Source organism: Acanthopagrus latus, chromosome 13, assembly GCF_904848185.1.
Source record: "Acanthopagrus latus isolate v.2019 chromosome 13, fAcaLat1.1, whole genome shotgun sequence".
NCBI classification, from domain to species: Eukaryota; Metazoa; Chordata; class Actinopteri; order Spariformes; family Sparidae; genus Acanthopagrus; species Acanthopagrus latus.
In genome coordinates, this window is record NC_051051.1 from 7,121,978 (window position 1) to 7,141,463 (window position 19,486).

A 19,486-nucleotide genomic window follows, 5' to 3' on the forward strand; every position below is an offset into this window, starting at 1 on the left:
AAATGATTCAAAAGACTCAATTGCAGGGGAAAGAAAAGGCAGCAAAACTTGAGGGGACCCAGACGGCCTTTAAATATTATTGTTTGATCCATTGTATAATTTGATACAATCCTATATGATCAGGGAGAAATATTTTAAAAAAGGAGTTTTTACTTCTTAGTTTAGTGTCTGAATCACAAAACATTATTATGTCATTGCAATGTAAAACAGATCTAAGCTGCAATCACTACCTTTGCTCACTTTGTTGGCAGGATCTTGTGTCTGAAAATCAGTTTCAGCACATGAACTCTTATGATTTGCGTACCGAGTCCGTACAGCACTGGGTTGGCAAGAGGTGGGATGACAACAAAGTATAAAGACAGGAAGAGCCGTAGTTCAGCAGCCACGTGACTCATATTAAATCTAGTTTGGATAATTTCAAAAAGGGAGCCAATGGTGTAATTGAGCAAAGACAGTAAGTGTGGGATACATGTTTTAAGAGCATTGCTCTGGGAGTCTCTTGATAGTTTCCAACACACTCTTGAAATTTGCACATAAGAGAAAACAATCATCACTAACTGAGGTATGATCAAAACCAGAATAAGTAGCAGTCCCACAATACTTATGTAGGATGCATTGGAACATGAATTCTTGACCAGCTCCATGTTCACACAGTATAATTTTGGTATGACTTTTCCACAGAAGCTCAGTCGTAAGGTCAGCGAGTAAAAACATCCAAACAAAATGGTCGGGTACAGAGCTGCTAACGCAATGAGCTTGATTGTCTTTGTATGAGACATGATGCTGTGGTAATGGAGTGGGTGGCAGATGGCAGCATATCTGTCATATCCCATAAGAGCTAAAATACAAAACTCAGCACTTGCATATGTGTGAAGGAAGTAGACTTGAGCCATGCACCACCTCGCAGACACCTCATAGTTCTCCGATATGAGCACAGACATTATTGCAGGCAACAGAGCTGTGCTGCCATAGAGTTCATTGATGGATAACATACATGTGAACACATTCATAGGTTGGTGCAGCTGTTGGTTTTTTTGTATGACAGCAACGAGCAGTGAATTCAAAGCGATGTGAGCAAGATAGAGCAGGAGGAACACAACAAACAGCCCGTGTTTGCTGTTTTCCATGACAGCATATGCAGTCATTGTGAATGTCAGCGCTGTTGTGTTGTCCATGGCTCTGAAATGAAAAGACATCAGATTTTCACACGATTGTATGGATAGATAAATGCATCTAATGACAAACATTTTCAGGAAATCAAGCAGAAATAGGAACACAATGCTTTTGATAGTATTGCTGATTAGACTCTACCAAACATCATCTAGAGTTTAGACCGATCTGTATCTGACGATGTCACCCGATCAGAGTGCAGACAGACTCCCTGAGATCTGATGTGTGCACAGTTACCTGAGTGGTCGTGCTCCTCCCGGCACAGCAGAGTTTGCATGCCGCCGGAGCTTGAGGAGCCTTCTTTAAACATCGCTCGAGGTGGACTAGTGGTGTTCCCATGGTAACCTCAGTGTGTTACGTCTGCTGAGCTCCATCACAGTGCAGAACATGTCAGTGTTTGGTGAAGAAAGGACAATTTGCTGATGCTGATTTAAACTGATTCTCCACACAGAGCACATATGAATGAATAACATGAAGAAGTTCCTAAATGCTTTCACACTGAAGTGTTTGTATGAGTGCAAGATGGTGGGAATGTAAAGGCAACTAACAAAATACAAAATAATTGTGAGCATGATTGTATATAATTTATTGTATTTGTCTTTTTAATGTTTATTATGTTTTTATTGCCATGCATTCATTCACTCTTTATATAATGTAATTTATTTACGTTATTTCTATTCCTTCATTTTTTCTTTCTCTTTTCGGGGCAGGGTGAGGAGACAGTTCCTGCACACATGAAAAGTCAATACTATCACAATTTTAGTGTGTTAATGCACCATAACCTACACCCTAGAATGACTTTTTATTGCACCTCCTGACTTTGTAAAGCTTCGAAAGCAAACCTCTCCTCCTGCCAAGATGTCTTTTGGATAGATAGCTCCTGAGATAGCTGACCTTTTTGGGGAAAAGGCTTCAGGTGGTATAAAAAAACCACAAACAGGTCATGGTGGCTCGATGGGTTAAACACAGCACTCTTGCTGTGGAGGCCCGTGTTTGTGCCCAATCAAATGTATTGTTACATTGTTGAATTACTATTTTTAGACATATTTACTCTTAATTTATTAGTTTGTTTACTTTTTTAAAATCATTTTGGTTGTTGTTCTTTTTTTTTAAAGAGGTTCTATTTTCAATGTTCACTTGCAAGCTTCAGCTTCAGCTCAGGTTTGAGCAAGAAAACTAGTCAATTAGATTAACTCGAGATTTGATTAGGTTGAGGGTTTGGGTTAAAATAGACCCCTTTCACAACATTAATCACATTATAAAGCCTCTTCTGGCAGAGAGGCCCCAGGGCGTCAGGTGACAAACTAAAAAGTGTGGCGTGATCGGGGCTCAAGGACTGTGTAAAACTCATTCCAGTCTCATTATGTGCAATTCACATACCCTATGTCAATTTTTTGATAATAGTTGAAGGCCATTGTGGAAACTGTATACAGCATCTCACCTATATGAGGGAGGGACACCAGAAAGCATCAAGTCGCACTGGAAGTTTGTTAGGGACAAATAGTGAGTAAGTTAAAAGGTGGTGTAATTGATGAACTCACAAATATGTCGAAGGTGGGGGACTCTTCCATTGATACCTTTCAGAATTCAGGTCACATGACCCTGCACCATAACGGGTATCTGTTCCATCTGCTCATTCGGCAGAGACGAGGCCTCCCCCAAACTACATTGACCAAGTCAGTTCTACTGTCAGACTGTGCACTGCTGCATATTACAACATGGTTGTGTGTCTGTGAGCGTCTAATGACAGACATGCCTGTTTCTCTGTAGCAGAAAAGAAAAGAATGATATGAAAAGTGATGATTAAATGTTTAGTTGGTGTTTGTAACATCACTAGCTTGCATTCAAAACCACTAAACGTGTCGTTCTTTTACTCTAAATTGTTCCAAGTGTTGCAGTTCATCTTGGATAAGTTTTTTTTCTGTGCTGACCTCTGCCAGACAGCAGAAAATGATGCACCATTAATTGAAATTACACAGAATTGGCTTAAAAATGTGTTTATGTGTCAAGGTACAGTTTGGTGTTATCAGCAAGAACCACTACTGATTGTATCCACATGTTAAAGAAAAAGTTTACACCACCGATGATGCAAGGCATAAACACACTCATTAGAGGTCATTAGTCCACTTTGTTTTTCCATTCCTCTAGAAAGCAATTAGACGCAGCTGTTTTGCCACTGGTGAGACCTCTTTGGACGGAGGCCTGAGACATAAGCAGTAATGACGTCCCTTTGGAGAGCACTGATGCAACACCGACGAAACTGTGTCCGACGGGTCGTGACCCTTGAGCTCAAACCGGAAATCACAGCAATAATTTGTCCATGCACATCTCATCAAATCTACCCACCAGTCTAATTTGTTAATTCACATAGAAGTCCGTCGTGAGGGGTGCAGTGGCAGATGGCCTGTGGTGGGTCAGGAGCAAACAGTGTGGAGGGCAAAGTTAAAACAGATGAACTGTGATCTGGAAGAGGTGGGATAGATTGGCAAGGTGACAGTCACATCTGGGACCAACATCTGTTGTTGATAAATGTAAATTGTAGCCCGGCATTCGATGTGTGACACACCGCTCCACCCAGATACAGCTGCTCTGCCTTGCTGTTAACCCCAAACAGCGTGAAGGTAACAGAGAAGTGAGAGAAAGATTCCTAAATACATCCTGTTAATCTGTGTCAGCACCAACAGTCGATGAGGTCCATTCTGGTGCGAGACCCAGCCACCACCCACCACCCGAGTTTTGCTGAATTCTGTCCAGCATTATTGATGTTTGTGTGTATTCAGGTTGACATCCTGCGTTATTCTTTTCCTTCATCCGGTCTTGCTTCTATTTGGCTTTCTGTTGTTTTATTGCCTCCCGAGTGTCCTGATTTTGCTTTGTCTGTCAAAGCACTCTGTTTGGGAAGGTGTGATACAAATAAAACATTTTTTTTTCATCATTACTGCAATTTATCTGCCCTAAAGTGTTAGAGTAGGAGGTGAATGTGATCTCTGACGACTGTACCACCTTAAGATGTGTTTCAACTCTTAAACACTGAATATTCTGGTCTATCAACACCGAGGCAGCGAATGTTGCTCAACATGAGATGTTGTCGCAACGTACTGCACTGAATATATCCAATTGCACAAGTATTTTAATTATAACCTAAGTTTGGAGAGTGACAACCCCTGTCTCTCACCAATGATAGTCTCTCTAACAACTGGTCTCAGCCATATAGTGTGACTGATGTCTGTATGATGATGAGCCACTGCAGGTACCTGGCTATGGTTCTCTTATCAATATGAGACACTTCCAGCAGTGGTTGTTGGCCTGCTGACATCCCTCTCTGTTGGACTTCTGCTTCTGGGTGTGCTGCTTCTAACCCCTGGACATGGGCCTCAAGTGGGTGGACTCAAGAGGCCAATGTTGAGTATGGTTAGGGTTAGGTACTCCTGCGATGTTGACAGTTGTGCCCCATTTGATCAAGATGCTAGTGGGCTCATGCACATCCAGCCAGCAGCAGGAATAATCCACCGACCAGGGCCTTTATGTTATGGAGGCGCTGTGCAGCTAATTCTGAACTGGTTGGAGACGTTCAGAATAGCGCCTTCTGTTGATCACACATCTTTATTTACATTGGTCTGGCTCAAAACTGGTGAAATGCTGTTTTCGAAAACAAGGCTTGTGGAAGCTCGGCCTTGTGATGTACAGAGTACATCACGGGCGGTGCGGTTGCCATAGCGCTGTATTATTTCATTTCATTTGGGTCACATGTAGATGCCGACGGAAACTCAGCATATTCTACTTCATGAGGACAAACATTCACCATCCATCACAGCCTCAGTAAAAATAGCTTCAGCTTTCATGAATTTGATTTCCCGTCTTCCTCCATGTTTTACCTCTGCCAGGCTTCCATTAGAGAAGCTCCTTTATGACATTTAGCAACTGATTAATTGGAAAATGAAACAACGTGACAGTCAAACTTGGCCAGATTTTTCATCCACTCAAACTGATTATCAGATCAATTATTCGATCCTGCCATTATTCCTTTTTTTTGTTTTTTTACGTACAGTCCTGATTTATTTATTAATTTTAACATGCTGAATCTCAAAATCGAAATGCTAATGTTATTTACAAGACGCTCACGGCTGCAAATGTTTTCTCCCTGTCAGAAACAATTTGTGAGAAAATGCCTCTTGCCTGATGCTCAGTGAGCCGGCCCCTGGGCTCATGTTCTCAGTCTCAGACAGCAATGAGGCTTAAGGATGTGCATGTGTTTTAAATCAGCTTTTAAACAGGCAGTTGCTTGGGAATGTTTGGCTCTTGTCTCATGACAACACTCATGTCACGAGTTGGGCACAGTGATTTACGTTCCCTAAATGAGATTAAGGAGAAGCATGTTCTCTTTAGGATGTTTATAATTCCATAATATAAAACCCAGTGACCAGTATGCTGCCTCATATTATCCTCACTCCTCCCCTCTGACCAAAATACTAACAGACCAGGCCAAGTCCTCATTGTGGAGCGACGATATCCAACGCAAGAATGTCTTGTTATCGCGTGGTTGTGCTGGCGCTCCTGGTCGTCCTGCTGCTTAATGGTAAGTCTTGACTTTATATCTCTGCATGTTCTTGCAACTCAAATCTGCACATTTCTTTGCCTCCATGGAAAGTATATTTTGATGTTTTGGTATTGAACATTGCTGCAATATTCTTCATCATGCACAGTTGTGGAGAATGAGGCTGCATCCTTTCCTTGGTCATGCCCCAGTCTGAGTGGGGTGTGTAGAAAGGTCTGCCTCCCAACAGAGCTTTTCTTCGGACCTCTGGGCTGTGGAAAGGGCTTCTTGTAAGTGCTGATGTCCAGACACAATACGTGGATATATTTTGTACATTTATCCACTCACAATAAATAATAAAATGGTTTGTTTTTACTTCCCAGGTGCTGCGTGTCTCATTTTCTATGAGAGCTGAACGCCATGAGACAGGAACGCATGTCTGGTCAGCCACACTGGAAGACTTGCTGAAGACGAGGTGGACAGAAGACACTGTTGTGGAGGATCATGTTTGGCTTTTTTAATGTGACGTGACATGGTGGACTGGACCTGGTGGAGCATTAGATTAACGACGTGTAGGTTTTTCTTTCATGATTTAATGCAGCTGAAATGGCTGAGGTGGAGTAAAAAAAAAAAAACTACATCTAACCTCTTTGCTTGTTTGTATTTTATTTACATATAATGTTTTAATCCACAATCATGGATCCTCTTGTTTTACTTGGTGTTTCATACAATTTGTATGTAGATTCTAAACATGTTGTTGGGCAGAAAGACAAATTCCATCTATTCATGTAATTTAGCTGCATGCTTATGAGAGTCAAAATGCAAGGGCCCTGCACATTAGTATCTATAATGAACAGTGAGTGGAAGCTAAATGTCTGACAGGCAAATAGCACAGAGTACACTACAGTCCCTTCTGTTCAAAAGGACCAACGTTTGATCCTCCCGATTCACCATCGGTTCATAAATTTACATTCTGAATCCAATAATATATCTCTTAAAAATTTGTAGTAAATGTGGATTTCATTGTAAAGGACTTGGTTCCTTGACAGTCTGTTTCTCCAGTACATCGCTGTGGTGCCTCTCTCTGCTCTGCTAACAGAAAACAAAAGTACCTAACGTTATTCCAGAAATTCAGCTTGCTAACATAAGCTAACAACCAGCTGAGTTAAGTTCACCCTGAATATTCACCTTGAAATAAACTCACATTTCATTGTACAAGCTGTAACTTTAGAATGGGCACACTGAAATGACACATTGCATCTTGTGGATTTTGTTTGTCTGCTGTGGGGTGGTATATATGTAGGTGCTGCATGCCACAAAGTGGCTCATGAGAGCCATGTTTGTTACAAATGTAAGTACAAAAACAAGCAGAGAAGAAAAACAGTGCATAGACAGTGTCTCTTTCTTGTTATGAGTAAAGAAATATCTGCCAGTGCTACTTTCTATGTGACTGTGTCTTATATCATAATTAAATTTCAGGCTTCTCAGAAAATGCAAATGAATAAGAACAACTAAGCAAAAAGAGGGCTGGCTTGGCTTGTATTTTTAGTAACCTAATGTCCATTTTGCGTCCAGATCAACAAATATCAAACATGAGTGACACTGACACACAGCTTTACTGAAAACTGAGCTAAGCAACCTAGCTAAAGCAACCCTGACCATCCAGACAGCATGAGCTGTGTGTGTGAGGCATATTGGGAAACACGGCTGCAGCTGACAGCTCCAGAAATGCCGACAAGAGAAGAAGTAAAGTAGAGATTTCATTTCTATTTGTTTTAATTAATCAGTTCTATGTCATTAATAAACCTAAATCTATATTCATAATAAAAAACAACACTATCATGTACAGCATGATGGAGATCTTCAGCGTTGGATCCTTTTTCGTTTTGATTCATTTGGCAGTGTGCACCATATCTCGCTGTATGCTGGGGAATTAATTGCTTGATATCAAATCCAGGTGTTACATTCATTTTCACTGTGTCTACATAATCCTCCTTCTATCAATCAGACGTGTTTATGTGATGGTGCAGAGAGATCCTGTGGGGTCAGGCTCTGTATCTCCAGCTCTGGGAGTCTTCTACAGCTACTAATACAATGTTCTGACTCTCTGATGAAGTCATTATAGCTCCAAAAGACAGGTGGTTCCTTGATGGGAAGTTAGAGAGCAGGAAAAAAACCTCGACCCGGAAACTCGTCACCGGTGTATGATCATTCCCATACATTTTTGTGCTCAAGGACATAATGACTACTGCAACTTCTGGGCCCTAAAACCTTTAATCATGTTTTATGAGACTTTATTTATAGGCCAATATAGACAGGACAAGTCAGCAGCAAAAATGTGATTGGTCTATTCTTTTTGTGAGGCGTCTGCCTCTCTAAAATGAAAAGGCTACATTTTGTACTTCTCATGACACAGTTACTGCAGCAGTGGGCATCACAGATGCCCTGCAGTGACAGTTAGTCTTTGACATTGGTAGAAGAGGGATTCCTCCACCGGCTATCTGACCTTCATTATGAGAGAGACCAGTGTGTGGTCGCATCACAGGAAGAAAAAAAACACATCAGCATCCTCTACTTTTATTCGCTTGAGTCAGTAATGTCATTGGCCCTCATCTCCATCATCTGACCATCTTCTTGCTGACTCTCTTATTGCCATACTATTTAAATGATGAGATGCACTAGCACAAATGGTTTCATAAACTGTTGACTATCTTGACACTACAACTGCTATCTGTTGATAGACTAGTGCCACACGGTTCGATACTTATTTATTTTTTCATTTGTACCATAGTTGTCATTTGTTGAAATTAGACAGACAATATTGTGACAGTAATACGGTGTGAGAGTACAGTGAAACTACCACTTGAGGGCAGTGTTGATGAAGTTGTGGCCTGATGACTGTGAGTTCTCTGTGTTTACAGACAGCAATGTTGCCCTCCAAGTGATAATGAGTCATTAGTTGCAGGTGGACTATCTTTGGCAACTGTCATGCATGAATAACAAGAACTTCGTCCATGAGACCTGTGAATGCTCTTCTGTAACCAGGGAACTAACTGATTGTAATCTGGTCCTTTGAATGCAGAGGAACCAGTTGGTGTCTGTCACCTTCTGTTTCTATGAAATGCCGACTGATCATCCTGATAATGTGCATTCTCTTTTTCAGACATACTACACACAAGATAACAGTTACGCACTTTTAAAAGTGAATTGGTGTGTATTAGGTTTGCCATTTCAGATTTACTTAAACAACAGGTGAGCAAAGGGAAGCCAAAAGCTTGCAATGCGCGTGGATTTGCGTGGACGACATGAGGCTTGCAGGTTCAGGACATTTTGTTCCTTGCAGTACCGCCTTCTGCTCGCTGGTGGCGCTGTGGGTCACGACGCTGCTGAGTCAATCCTCCATCACGGCAGCAGGAAGAAGAACCAGAGAGCAAGAAGCAATAACAAACAACCTTAGCAAACGAAGTAGCGCAACTTTTGGAAACCCAACATACAGGAAAAGTCTCTCCCTTCCTGGAACAAACACATTGATTGTTTACACACTACTAATCGTGTATAATACGATGTACACGGACCACAAAGAAGACGTATAGGAATCTGTCACCGAGGCTGCTTAACTGGTACGTAACGTCTGCTAACAGGAGCTAAACGTCAGCTAGCTTAGCTAACGTTAATCCTACCTGTTTTCGTCTTTTTTTCTGGTGGATTTAAAAGACTGCTGAGAACGTAGCGAGATGTTGTAAGAGATATTGAGTTGCGGCGACATGTGAGAAACTGAAGTGACACACGTGAGAATCTTAAATAAGATTACAAACCTTCGAGGTGCCTATTGTAGCACGTACTACGGTATGTAGCTAGCTAACAACACACAATAACATTATCCCGATGACTTGGGATATATTTTCTTAAATGACTTGTTTGTTGTTTTTTTTCTCACCGAATTCACTCGGAGGTTGTACATAATTTGGGAAAATACTAATGGCAGTTCAGCGAGTCAGGGCACTCTAATATAAGTTTACCTAATTACTTAATCGCCTGTCGGGGGCAGAAGTAATATCACTAGTTAGCTTGGTGATCTTCTTTGTGTTGTGGTGTGGAAACAGCTTTAGCTACACATTTACCAGGTTTAGCATTGCTACAGATGCAACACAGCGGTGAACAGATTGGTTCTGTGCTGTGGGCGGCTTAAAATCCATGTGTTTATGACGGTACAATCAGGAAGCAGAGTAAATAGGGCAATAAAGTAAGTTAGAAACTCAAGGCACGTGAACTTGTCCTTCATTTTTGTGATAAGATCTCGCCCCCAGGTACAAAGAACCTGAGCACTGCGCTTATTTTACCCCACCTCGTCCTAATGCAGTTGGCTTCTTAACCTTGATTATCTGTTACGTTACATACATAAGTTGGTTAGTTAGTTACCGCAGCGCTAACCAAATCTGGGGTAAGAAGACTCTGAACTGTAAAACTTTCCCCATACTGCCACTGGAGTAAGGCACTTGGAAGTTGTTTTTCTTCTGAACAGGAAGAATGGCCGCAAAATCCCTATGCTTTATGTGAGAAAGGGTTTCTTGGCTGTGTGTGTAAAGCTGAAAGAATAATGGGAAAGACAGATTATTGCTAGACGATTTCTCCGCAGGAAAATGACAAGAGAAAACGTATCCAAACTAACAGAGATGAAGACATTGCCGCACATAACGTATATTGGCTGCAGGTCTGTTTTATTTGTTTGAGTTGAACCCGGCACAAATGTAGCTACATTGATAGTTAAAGAGGATATGACTGTAGAAATATTGGTAAAAACAGCAAACAACAACAACAATGAAATAGCTAAGTAAGAAAACCAAATCCAGCTAAAGAAATACAATTGGAGCCCAGCTGATTGACTACCGACTTAATGCAAAAAAAAAAAAAAAAAAAAAGATAAACTTTGCCAAAAGTTTAAGGGCTGTTTTTAACCATATATAGATATCACCATCAACAGGGTTACTTTGAACAACGTTTATAAAAGCAAATCTTTGGTGACCACAGTCAAATATCAATACGATGCATTCTTTGTTTTATTCTTAATTTGTCCTGCTGTTGTTTTGAGAGTCCATTTGCATTTTCACAGAATAACAATCACTCCTAAAACTACTTTGCATAGATTTTCTCCAGAGTGCATGCCGACGCGCCTGTTTATAGCCCTTTATTTACATATTCATGTATGCATTTACACAGTCTTAACACCTGAATTGTCTCTTTAGCATTAGTATGTTAATGCAAGGCTGCATCGAACTGTATGACTAGCTTTAGTCTAGCTCAGCCTTAGACCTGAATCAAACGTCTGCATCTTGATTGTTAAGTGCTTCTGTCCTATCTTCTCTGCAGTTTAGTGCAACTGTAAGTGACTGAGGATGGTTCACACTGGTGTGTGGCGCGTGGGAGCTCGATGGAGTGTCCTTATTGTGTTATATTGCAGCGTACTGCTCCACTCACCCACACATGCCTATATCTATGCTGTAAGTAACCTTGGAGCATTAGCTTGTGTACTGTGAAAACTTCAACTGTAATATGATTTTTCTGAGAGATTATATTTATATATTTACATCTGTTATATATTTCTGTGTGTGTTTTTGGCAGCATTATAGCAATACGACCCCCATGTTATTTGAGGACCTGCCCGCCTTGTTTGGCTCCCCACTTCCTAAGGATGGACTAATGGTGAGAGAATTGAAGGATGCAGTGCATACAGAAAAATACCACTCTAAATGCTTTATAATGATGTGGGTTTTTTTGTTGTGTGTGTGTGTGTGTGTGTGTAAAAGGGAGTTTTGGTGGTTTCCCGTCCACTAAATGGTTGTACGACAATGGACCCTCCTCCTCCGTTGCCACCATATTACGATGCCAACACCACTAAATTCATCGCTCTCATCCGACGCTATGATTGCAATTTTGATTTAAAGGTCAGTAATGTCTGACTGATATTAAGTATGTCGTATTGTCTGTGAGGCAAACTGGTCTAATGTGAGGAACTGTTTTTCAGGTGTTGCACGCACAGCGAGCCGGATTCAGTGCTGCAATAGTTCACAACATGTATTCAAACACTCTGCTAAATATGAACTACAGCAATGGTAATTCTCCTTTTTCTTAAAAATGTGAACCATATTAAGCATTACATATTCATACAATCTTAATGAAATACCTTAAATTAAATTCTTCTTGTTGTTTCTTTATTTTCCAGATACTGTTGCTGAGGAGATTGAGATCCCCTCAGTATTCACCAGCTACCAAGCCTCTCTGTATCTCAGGAAGATAATTCCAGAACCAGGGTGAGTGGAACATTTAACAGTCAGCTTTCCATTTATGTGGACTAATACATATTGACTATTTTGTTGTTTCTCTTCTTGGCCTGCAGGTCTTATGTGATCCTCAAGCCGGAGTTTGCTTTTCCACTCTCGTACTACCTTATTCCCTTCACTGGAGTTGTTGGAATGATCATTATTGTGATGTGTGTCGTTCTGGTAAGTATGCACATGTTGCAATGTCTGCTTGGGAGTTTTATTTAGCTGAATGTTGCCCATCTTTAATACACCTACCTTTAAAAGAAAAAAAAATAGTTCACACTTGTTGGAATTGAACCTATTAGCCCTGTTATGTGGCTGTTGATCTGGTCCTCCGCTGAGAGGGTAAGAGGAGCCCTGACCTTGCATTGTCTCCCCCTGTTTGCACGCTGCTGTTCTTCTTTTACCAAGTTGCTAGCTGCCTTTTAAATCTCCCTGTTGTGGGTCTTGCCCATTACACCTCATTCAAAACGTCACACCACTGGGTTGCTAGCTCTTTTTACACTGATGTTGATTCAGCACTGTTACCACCTCCACTGCCAACTTAGAGGTGGAACAACACTGCCCACATTTTACCTTTGTATCTTTTCATAAAGAAAAGGGAGTGGGACCAGTGGTGTAACAGTCTCACCTTGAAAAGGCTGTTCAAGACTTTGGACTGTTTGGCTTGAGGATAGTAGAAAAAACTAGAGACTGCTAATACTCCCCTTGACATGTTATATGTCTATATATAGACACATATTTTTATATGTTTAAGCCCTGAATGAGTTTCTGACTTACTTCCCTGGGGTCCAGGTCCCATACAGACATGCTGAGTGTCAATGTAATTCCAGTGCCATCAGTAACATTGTCTCTTTGTATTGCTCAGATTATTCGATGTGTACAGTACAGGAAAAGGATAAGGAAAAATCGCTTGTCTAAGGAGCAACTGAAGCGGATTCCAACACACCGGTTCCGTAAAGGTAAAAATATTGTATCCTTTTTACTGAACTGTACTACTTTGCTTTTAAAAACAATGACCCCCCCCCCCCCCAAAAAAAAAATAAAGATCCTACAGAATCTTATTGCATGTAAATATAAAGTCTATACAGTTTGCCCTATCATCTGTAGAGATTTATCTTATAGTACAGGTTAATATGCTGAATTGTTAGTACTAAAAAAATTTACATTCTTAATCTTTCTCTCTATTTCTTTCCTCCTTTATTTCAGGTGATGACTATGATGTGTGTGCAATCTGCCTGGATGAGTATGAAGAAGGAGACAAGCTGCGAGTTTTACCTTGTTCACATGGTAAATGTTTAAATGCTTTTATTGTGAGATTTTCATGTTTGGATACAATTGGGAAAATACATCTAACACACATTTAGCAACAAGCTGTTGTACTACTTTCACATTTTCAACTATGTACTTCAATTTGAGTCTGAATTTAAAGATCACGTGAGGCCCTTTCAATAATTTGATTGTTTACGCTACATAACAAATAAAAAAACTGATACATTATTCATTTCTACTTTTCAGCCTACCACTGCAAGTGTGTAGACCCATGGCTCACGCTGACCAAGAAGACGTGTCCTGTGTGCAAACAGCGCGTCACCCGGAGCAACACAGAGCACTCCGAGTCCGAGTCTGAGGACGAATCCGGAGGTCGTGGGGAGGAAGAAGGGACAGAGGGTGAAGCAGACTCAGAACGCACTCCTCTGCTCCGGCCCTCCAACCCGGGGTCCCCCTCAGGAAGCCCAGGGGCCTATTCAGCCACCACCACCACCACTGCCCAGTGCCTCGCCTCTCCTGTACACTGCGATTCGCCCATCCTGGGCTTTGAGGGCTACCACTCCCCCCTGGAGGACACGGACTCAGAAAGCGATGACGCAGGAGAGGACAGGCAACACACTGATGACGACACTGCTCAGCTCATTGGTAGGGATAGAGTGGAGATCTGATGACCAGAAAGAGATTACCAAGTTTTACTTAAAAGGGTCTTTGTCATTGGGTGTACTGTTATCACACTGATAAACTCAGATTTGTGGTTGGCTAGACATTTATAGTAACAGAATCTTTTACTCAGTAACCAGAGGAGGTCTACTTGTTGGTGTCAAAGCAAATGCAGCACATGCATTGATCGGTTTTTACAAAAATCCAACATTGAGAATTACTTCTTCACACATTCACTCCAATATTTGTCCTTGGACCTTCTTGTTTAATGCATGTTTTAATTCATAACTTGACCTAACCACTAGTGCTGCACACAATAAATGGGCCACTTAAATATCTCAGTAATATGATGTGCTGTAGAGTAAGAGTGTGACTGGTAGATGAAGCCTGTGTTGCTAAAACAGAACAAATTCAGTGCTCGCACTTAAAGTGGATCTTCAAGGTTGTCCATGTGAGGTTTTTAAGTAAGGTTAATGACTCTCTGTTGTCTTGATGATAATTGTTTTATATCTGGAGTCCTTTTTTCTTGCTTCAACTTGTTCCCTAACAACAGTGTGCAAGTTGAGAGGAAATGCTTGTCTTCATTTTATTTTTTTTTTAATCCCCCTGGCTCTCTTTTCACATTTTCTAACAGCTATATTTCAGTTTTTTTGAAATATCAGATTATTTTCAAATCCACAGTAAATTAAGCTATCCTAGAATATCGCAAAGATGTTATACATTTCTGCTGCTTTCACATTGTTATCAAAAATACTGTGTGGTCAGTTTAAGAAACATATTTTTAGCTTTATCCAGTTTGTCAAGTTGAACAAACTCAGGTTATAGCAACAAAGTGAAGGTCAGTTGGTATTGTAAGTGAATAACATAGCAAAATTATTGTGGGTTTTGGTTTTATGAATTGCTTTACCATTTTTAAATCCGTACAATATAGGTTAATGAATATTTAATAGGCGTTTTTTTTTTCCATTTTTATACACAACAGAATGAAGGAGGTGTTTTTAGGAAGAAAAAAAAAGAGCATTGCCTTACGTTGGCCTTACATTGGCCTTCATGTACATGTGTGTGTTAAATTAAATGTCGGGAAATTAAAGGGACAGGATTCACACTCCTTTTGTTTTCCTCTCGTCTAGCTGTAGATGATACTGCTGATCTAGGTCCATGTCTGAAACTGTGCTCCAGATTTGTTTTGATGAACAAGAAACAGAACGCCTGTGTTTCCACATGTTTAGTGCTAGTGATGATACAGATAGCCAGCCAACACATTGCTTGATTTGCACCTTTTGCTCGACGGCTGAGAAACAAGATTGTTTCTCTACTTTATAAGATGACCTTTGCGAGGTCCGTGCTGTTGATTTGTATAAAGAGCAGTACAAATAGAAAACTTAAAAGTTGTTTTAGCCAAACTGTTTCACTGCTCCACACAAATAAATGCACAGTTTTTACCTTCATCATGAAATTCATAACTGGAATTTTTGTGTTTAATGTATAGCTTGATAATGTTACAGGGTGTAAAACTTTAAATTCACTGTCCTCTATAACAAAAACAAGTTCTCCAGAAGTTTTAAGAATTGTTTCATCGATCAAAATAATGCATCCTGTTTGAAAAACCTCAACTATAAACCAGTATCTGTACCACATCAGAGAGGGGACCATACATTTCCCCCCTAAACACCATAACTACGTATGATAACAGAGGAAAGGTTAAAAACAATACATATGTCTTGTTTGTCTGAAGATTAGGAGAGAGGCTGTAGGACTGAAATCAATACATTCCATCTTTATATCCGACTGATGATCGATGAAAAGACTCCACACTATCAAGGTCTGATTGGGACTTGTTGGCAATAGTCCGTCTTGTAAAATAGAACAGCTGTTTTCCTATTTACAGTATGCTTCAAATGTCTTTTTGTATTGTACCTTTTTATTTGTTGTTTTTTGCTCTCTATGTCTCGATTTTAGAGACTGTTAACTGAAATGAATGGAAAAAAATATAATCCCCAGATTCATTGATTCTTTACCCTTCTTCTTTTAGAATGTGCCTAGTTTATCACATTTAAATACTAAATACTAAAATAAATGTACAGTGTCAAGTATAATTTCCATGTAAAAAGCAGGTTTGGGGATCCTTAGGATGTCTAAACAGTCTGTGGAAAGATGCATTTAATGTGTGATTTGTGGAAGATTAAATGATACTGAAATGGGACTGTGGTGCCACTTTTTTTGTTTAGATTAAGACAAGACACTTCCTCACAATGGGCTGTACACAATAAGCCAGTACAAAGAAAATATTGTCTTATGATCTGTTTTTTTTTAAAAATATATATATAAATGCATATTAAAGTTAAAATTAGTATCAAATATTATGCAGAATGTTGATAAAATAGCAGAAATGAAATTACTAATAAAATTATTGAATTTCTTTTTTAAGTCAAAGGATTTTGATAGTTCTACTCTAAGAATACTGCATTTACAATGAGAGTACACCTGCCTGTGTGAATACTTAAAGGGTACCTCCACCTATTTTACTACAACTACTGCATATGTTAATTGAAAAAAAAAAAGTGGCTCCAGAATAAGCTGTTTCTAATGTTATAATTTGCGTACAGTAATGTCACTCTGGCCAAGTTGCACTGTGGGTAAAGCAGGAGCCAGACTTTGAAAAGTAGTCCACTGGCCGTGTTGCACTTCTGTAGAACTGTTGGACTCATTAAGGATGGATTAAAAACAAGTGATTACAATTTAAACATCAGAACGGGACATGTCGCCTTTTTTTCTATCCCAACACCTTCCATTTAAAAAGCTGGTGCCTACATTACTCCGAATTCATCTTAGCTATGGAGGGAATCACTGGAGGCAAATGCATGAGATAACATGCAGCTTCACCTTCACCTACTTGTTTCACACTTGCAGCAGAACTTTCCGAGACCGATAAACACACAGTAATTGGTGGAGTTACCCTTTAAACTCATTTTGTTCATGCTATAATAAAATCAACTGCATCAGAAATGACTCCATCGATCACGCAGTAAAGCGTGCGAGCTGATGAGTCAAAGGACTGTGTTGTGTCGAAAGTTTGCTGTGAAAAGATTAAAGACTAATTTGAAGTTTTCAGGTGTAGTTTCACCGTCTCCTCCACCTTCTGCCCACAGTGTTGCTGAGCCATAACAGGTTACAGGTGCTTCCATTAAACACATAATGGATTTAGCTTCTGTAAAAGCATGTCTCACGTAAGAACATGTGGGAATTAATGCATGGTCTTTAATCCTATCGGCATGAATAACTAATTAGGCAGAAAACAGGGACACCACCCTGCTGAGTTTAACCTGTTTTATTTTTTTACCAGGCTAAAAAATGTCCATTTATAAAGGAAACAAATACGAATATGTAGTGAGACTTTTCTTACATGTAGGCCCTTTAAACCAATGGACAAAAAATAACGTATATATGTATGTATTCACCATATAACACTAATTAAATCATTTATCATCTCAGGGCTGTTCAGCTAAGAGGGTCTTTAAACACTCGCCTGCCTTTAGGTCTGATGTTGATTCATTAAGACTTCCTGCAGACGCCGGCTTCCTTTCAATCCCTCCTAACGAGCTCCATGTCTTTTCAGGTTCTCCATTTCTTGTGCCTTTAATCACAAAACCTGCTGCTTGGAAGAAAAGATAATTCACATTCAAGATGAATTACTTTACCATTAGCTGGATTATGGCGTGTGAGGGACTATTATTGGCTGGTTTCGTCCATATGCAAGCTGAGATATAAATATAGTGGCACCTGTATAAAAAAAAGGCTATTTTTCATAAGGAAACTCAAGCTGGAGTTTGTTGAGCTGTATATAAAAACATTAGATATACTGGAATTTTCTCTGGATACTGACAGATGCAGTTCTGAGAGAAGATGCCAGTATCACCGTCCATGAGCTCCTCTGTGCTGAGATTGTCCTTCTCGCTGTTTTTGACTTTGTCTTTATTTATGCTGCTGGATTCAAGAGATACTCGTCAAGACCACAACAAGGTACGGTACAATTTATACTTGGTTAATTTTTCATTTTATACCATAATCACTGATTTATTATTAGCCGACATAACAACACATTTTCCATATTTGTCAACATTTTTTAAAGGTGTATCTTTATTTGATTTTCTTTGTCTTACAAACATTTGAAATATAACTGGTCAAAAAGCATGTTTATGGAGGAGTCATGAAAATATATATATTTTTAATGACCAATCAAATCAAATCACCTCCTCCACAATGAAAACAACACGCAGATTATGAAGGATTTTCATCAGCATTCATAATAAATTATAATTGGAGATATTAATTGTTTGCACGTTCATAGGGTTTCCCACATAGTTTCTACCCTCGGCACCTCTTCTCCAGTCTTTTGGCAGCCGACGGGGCACCTGGAGAAGACTTTGCATTTGGATCCAGGGATGACCGTTCGCTCCAACAACAAGTGGAATCTGCATTTATCATTGAGGATGAAACGCAGACTACTAAAGTTTGGCCACGTGTAGTCCAGGATTATTTGACCCACCAGTTAAGGTTCAGAGGACGGACAAAGAAAAACTCAATAATAGGACATGCCTAGATTTTAATTTAAAAAAAATGAAATAGTGCAAGAGCTTATATATCTATTAAAAATATTGTTGGAATGTCAAACCCCGTCTCTGTGACTTCATTTTACACTTGTTCCTCTCATCTACTGTTAACAAGTAATTTGGAAGATATGAATGCTGGGTATACACTTAAAATTACAATTAAAACCTGTTTTTAAGGCAATGTTAGGTTAGATAATTAAAGGAAGTGTCAGCGATGAACACCTCAAAGCAAAGACAAGACAAAACTATGAACTATTTTTTGTTCTTTATGTTAAGTTTAGGTAAACTGACCCTTTAAGGATAGGTTAACATTTTTGCGCAAATGAAGCTCCAAAGATAGTATTTTTGGTACAATATTATCTCTCTCTGTTGCAGCGCCAGTTAAGCAGGAATGCAAAAAGGGATTTTTGTGCTGAAAATATGCTTTTTTCATTCTAAAAAGACTTGAAATGATACTAAAAGGAAGATATCATTATGATGATAGTTTTCCGAGGAATGCCCACATCATTTGTCTAACTCAGACAGCTGAAGCCTCATACAGTCTTCACAGTAACTTAAAAATGCTACCATAACTTAGACCTACAAACATGGACCAATAACTACTCTTTAAATGAGCAATGACTTGATTTTTTTTCTTTAACTAAATTTTAATTAAAAAAGCAATTCTTAAATGGTAATGAATTGCAAATATTGAAACATTAACATTTAGATGCCATCTTTAAATATCTAATTTTGGCATCAGTATCCTAGTTGAGTTTAAAAAAAAAAAATCACTGTTGAGACAATTTATTAACAACTTTTGTGGCAAATGATCCTTTAATAACCACATTTCAATGTTGCTGTAGGTTAATGAATTACACAGGCTGCTGCAGGATCTTTGTCTGAAATAAGTTAGAATGTCAATTAAGATAAATGTATAT

The 19,486-nt window shown here is 39.5% G+C and overlaps 2 protein-coding genes across 2 annotated transcripts; one reads left to right on the forward strand and one right to left on the reverse strand.

Moving 5' to 3' along the window:
* Positions 1-236: 236 nt before the first annotated feature.
* On the reverse strand, positions 237-1,467 carry LOC119031569 (olfactory receptor 52D1-like). Its single transcript, XM_037120136.1, has 2 exons — positions 1,408-1,467; positions 237-1,179 (listed from the first exon to the last, which is right to left on the reverse strand). The coding sequence occupies exon 2, from the start codon at positions 1,173-1,175 to the stop codon at positions 237-239; it is 939 nt and encodes a 312-aa protein (XP_036976031.1). The 5' UTR covers positions 1,176-1,179; positions 1,408-1,467.
* Positions 1,468-9,099: 7,632 nt separating this feature from the next.
* rnf167 (ring finger protein 167) lies at positions 9,100-16,159 on the forward strand. Its single transcript, XM_037119972.1, has 10 exons — positions 9,100-9,324; positions 11,072-11,202; positions 11,324-11,404; positions 11,509-11,646; positions 11,727-11,814; positions 11,925-12,012; positions 12,099-12,204; positions 12,893-12,986; positions 13,234-13,314; positions 13,543-16,159. Exons 2-10 carry the CDS (start codon positions 11,098-11,100, stop codon positions 13,962-13,964), a joined length of 1,203 nt encoding a protein of 400 aa, XP_036975867.1. The 5' UTR covers positions 9,100-9,324; positions 11,072-11,097; the 3' UTR covers positions 13,965-16,159.
* The last annotated feature ends 3,327 nt before the right edge of the window (positions 16,160-19,486 follow it).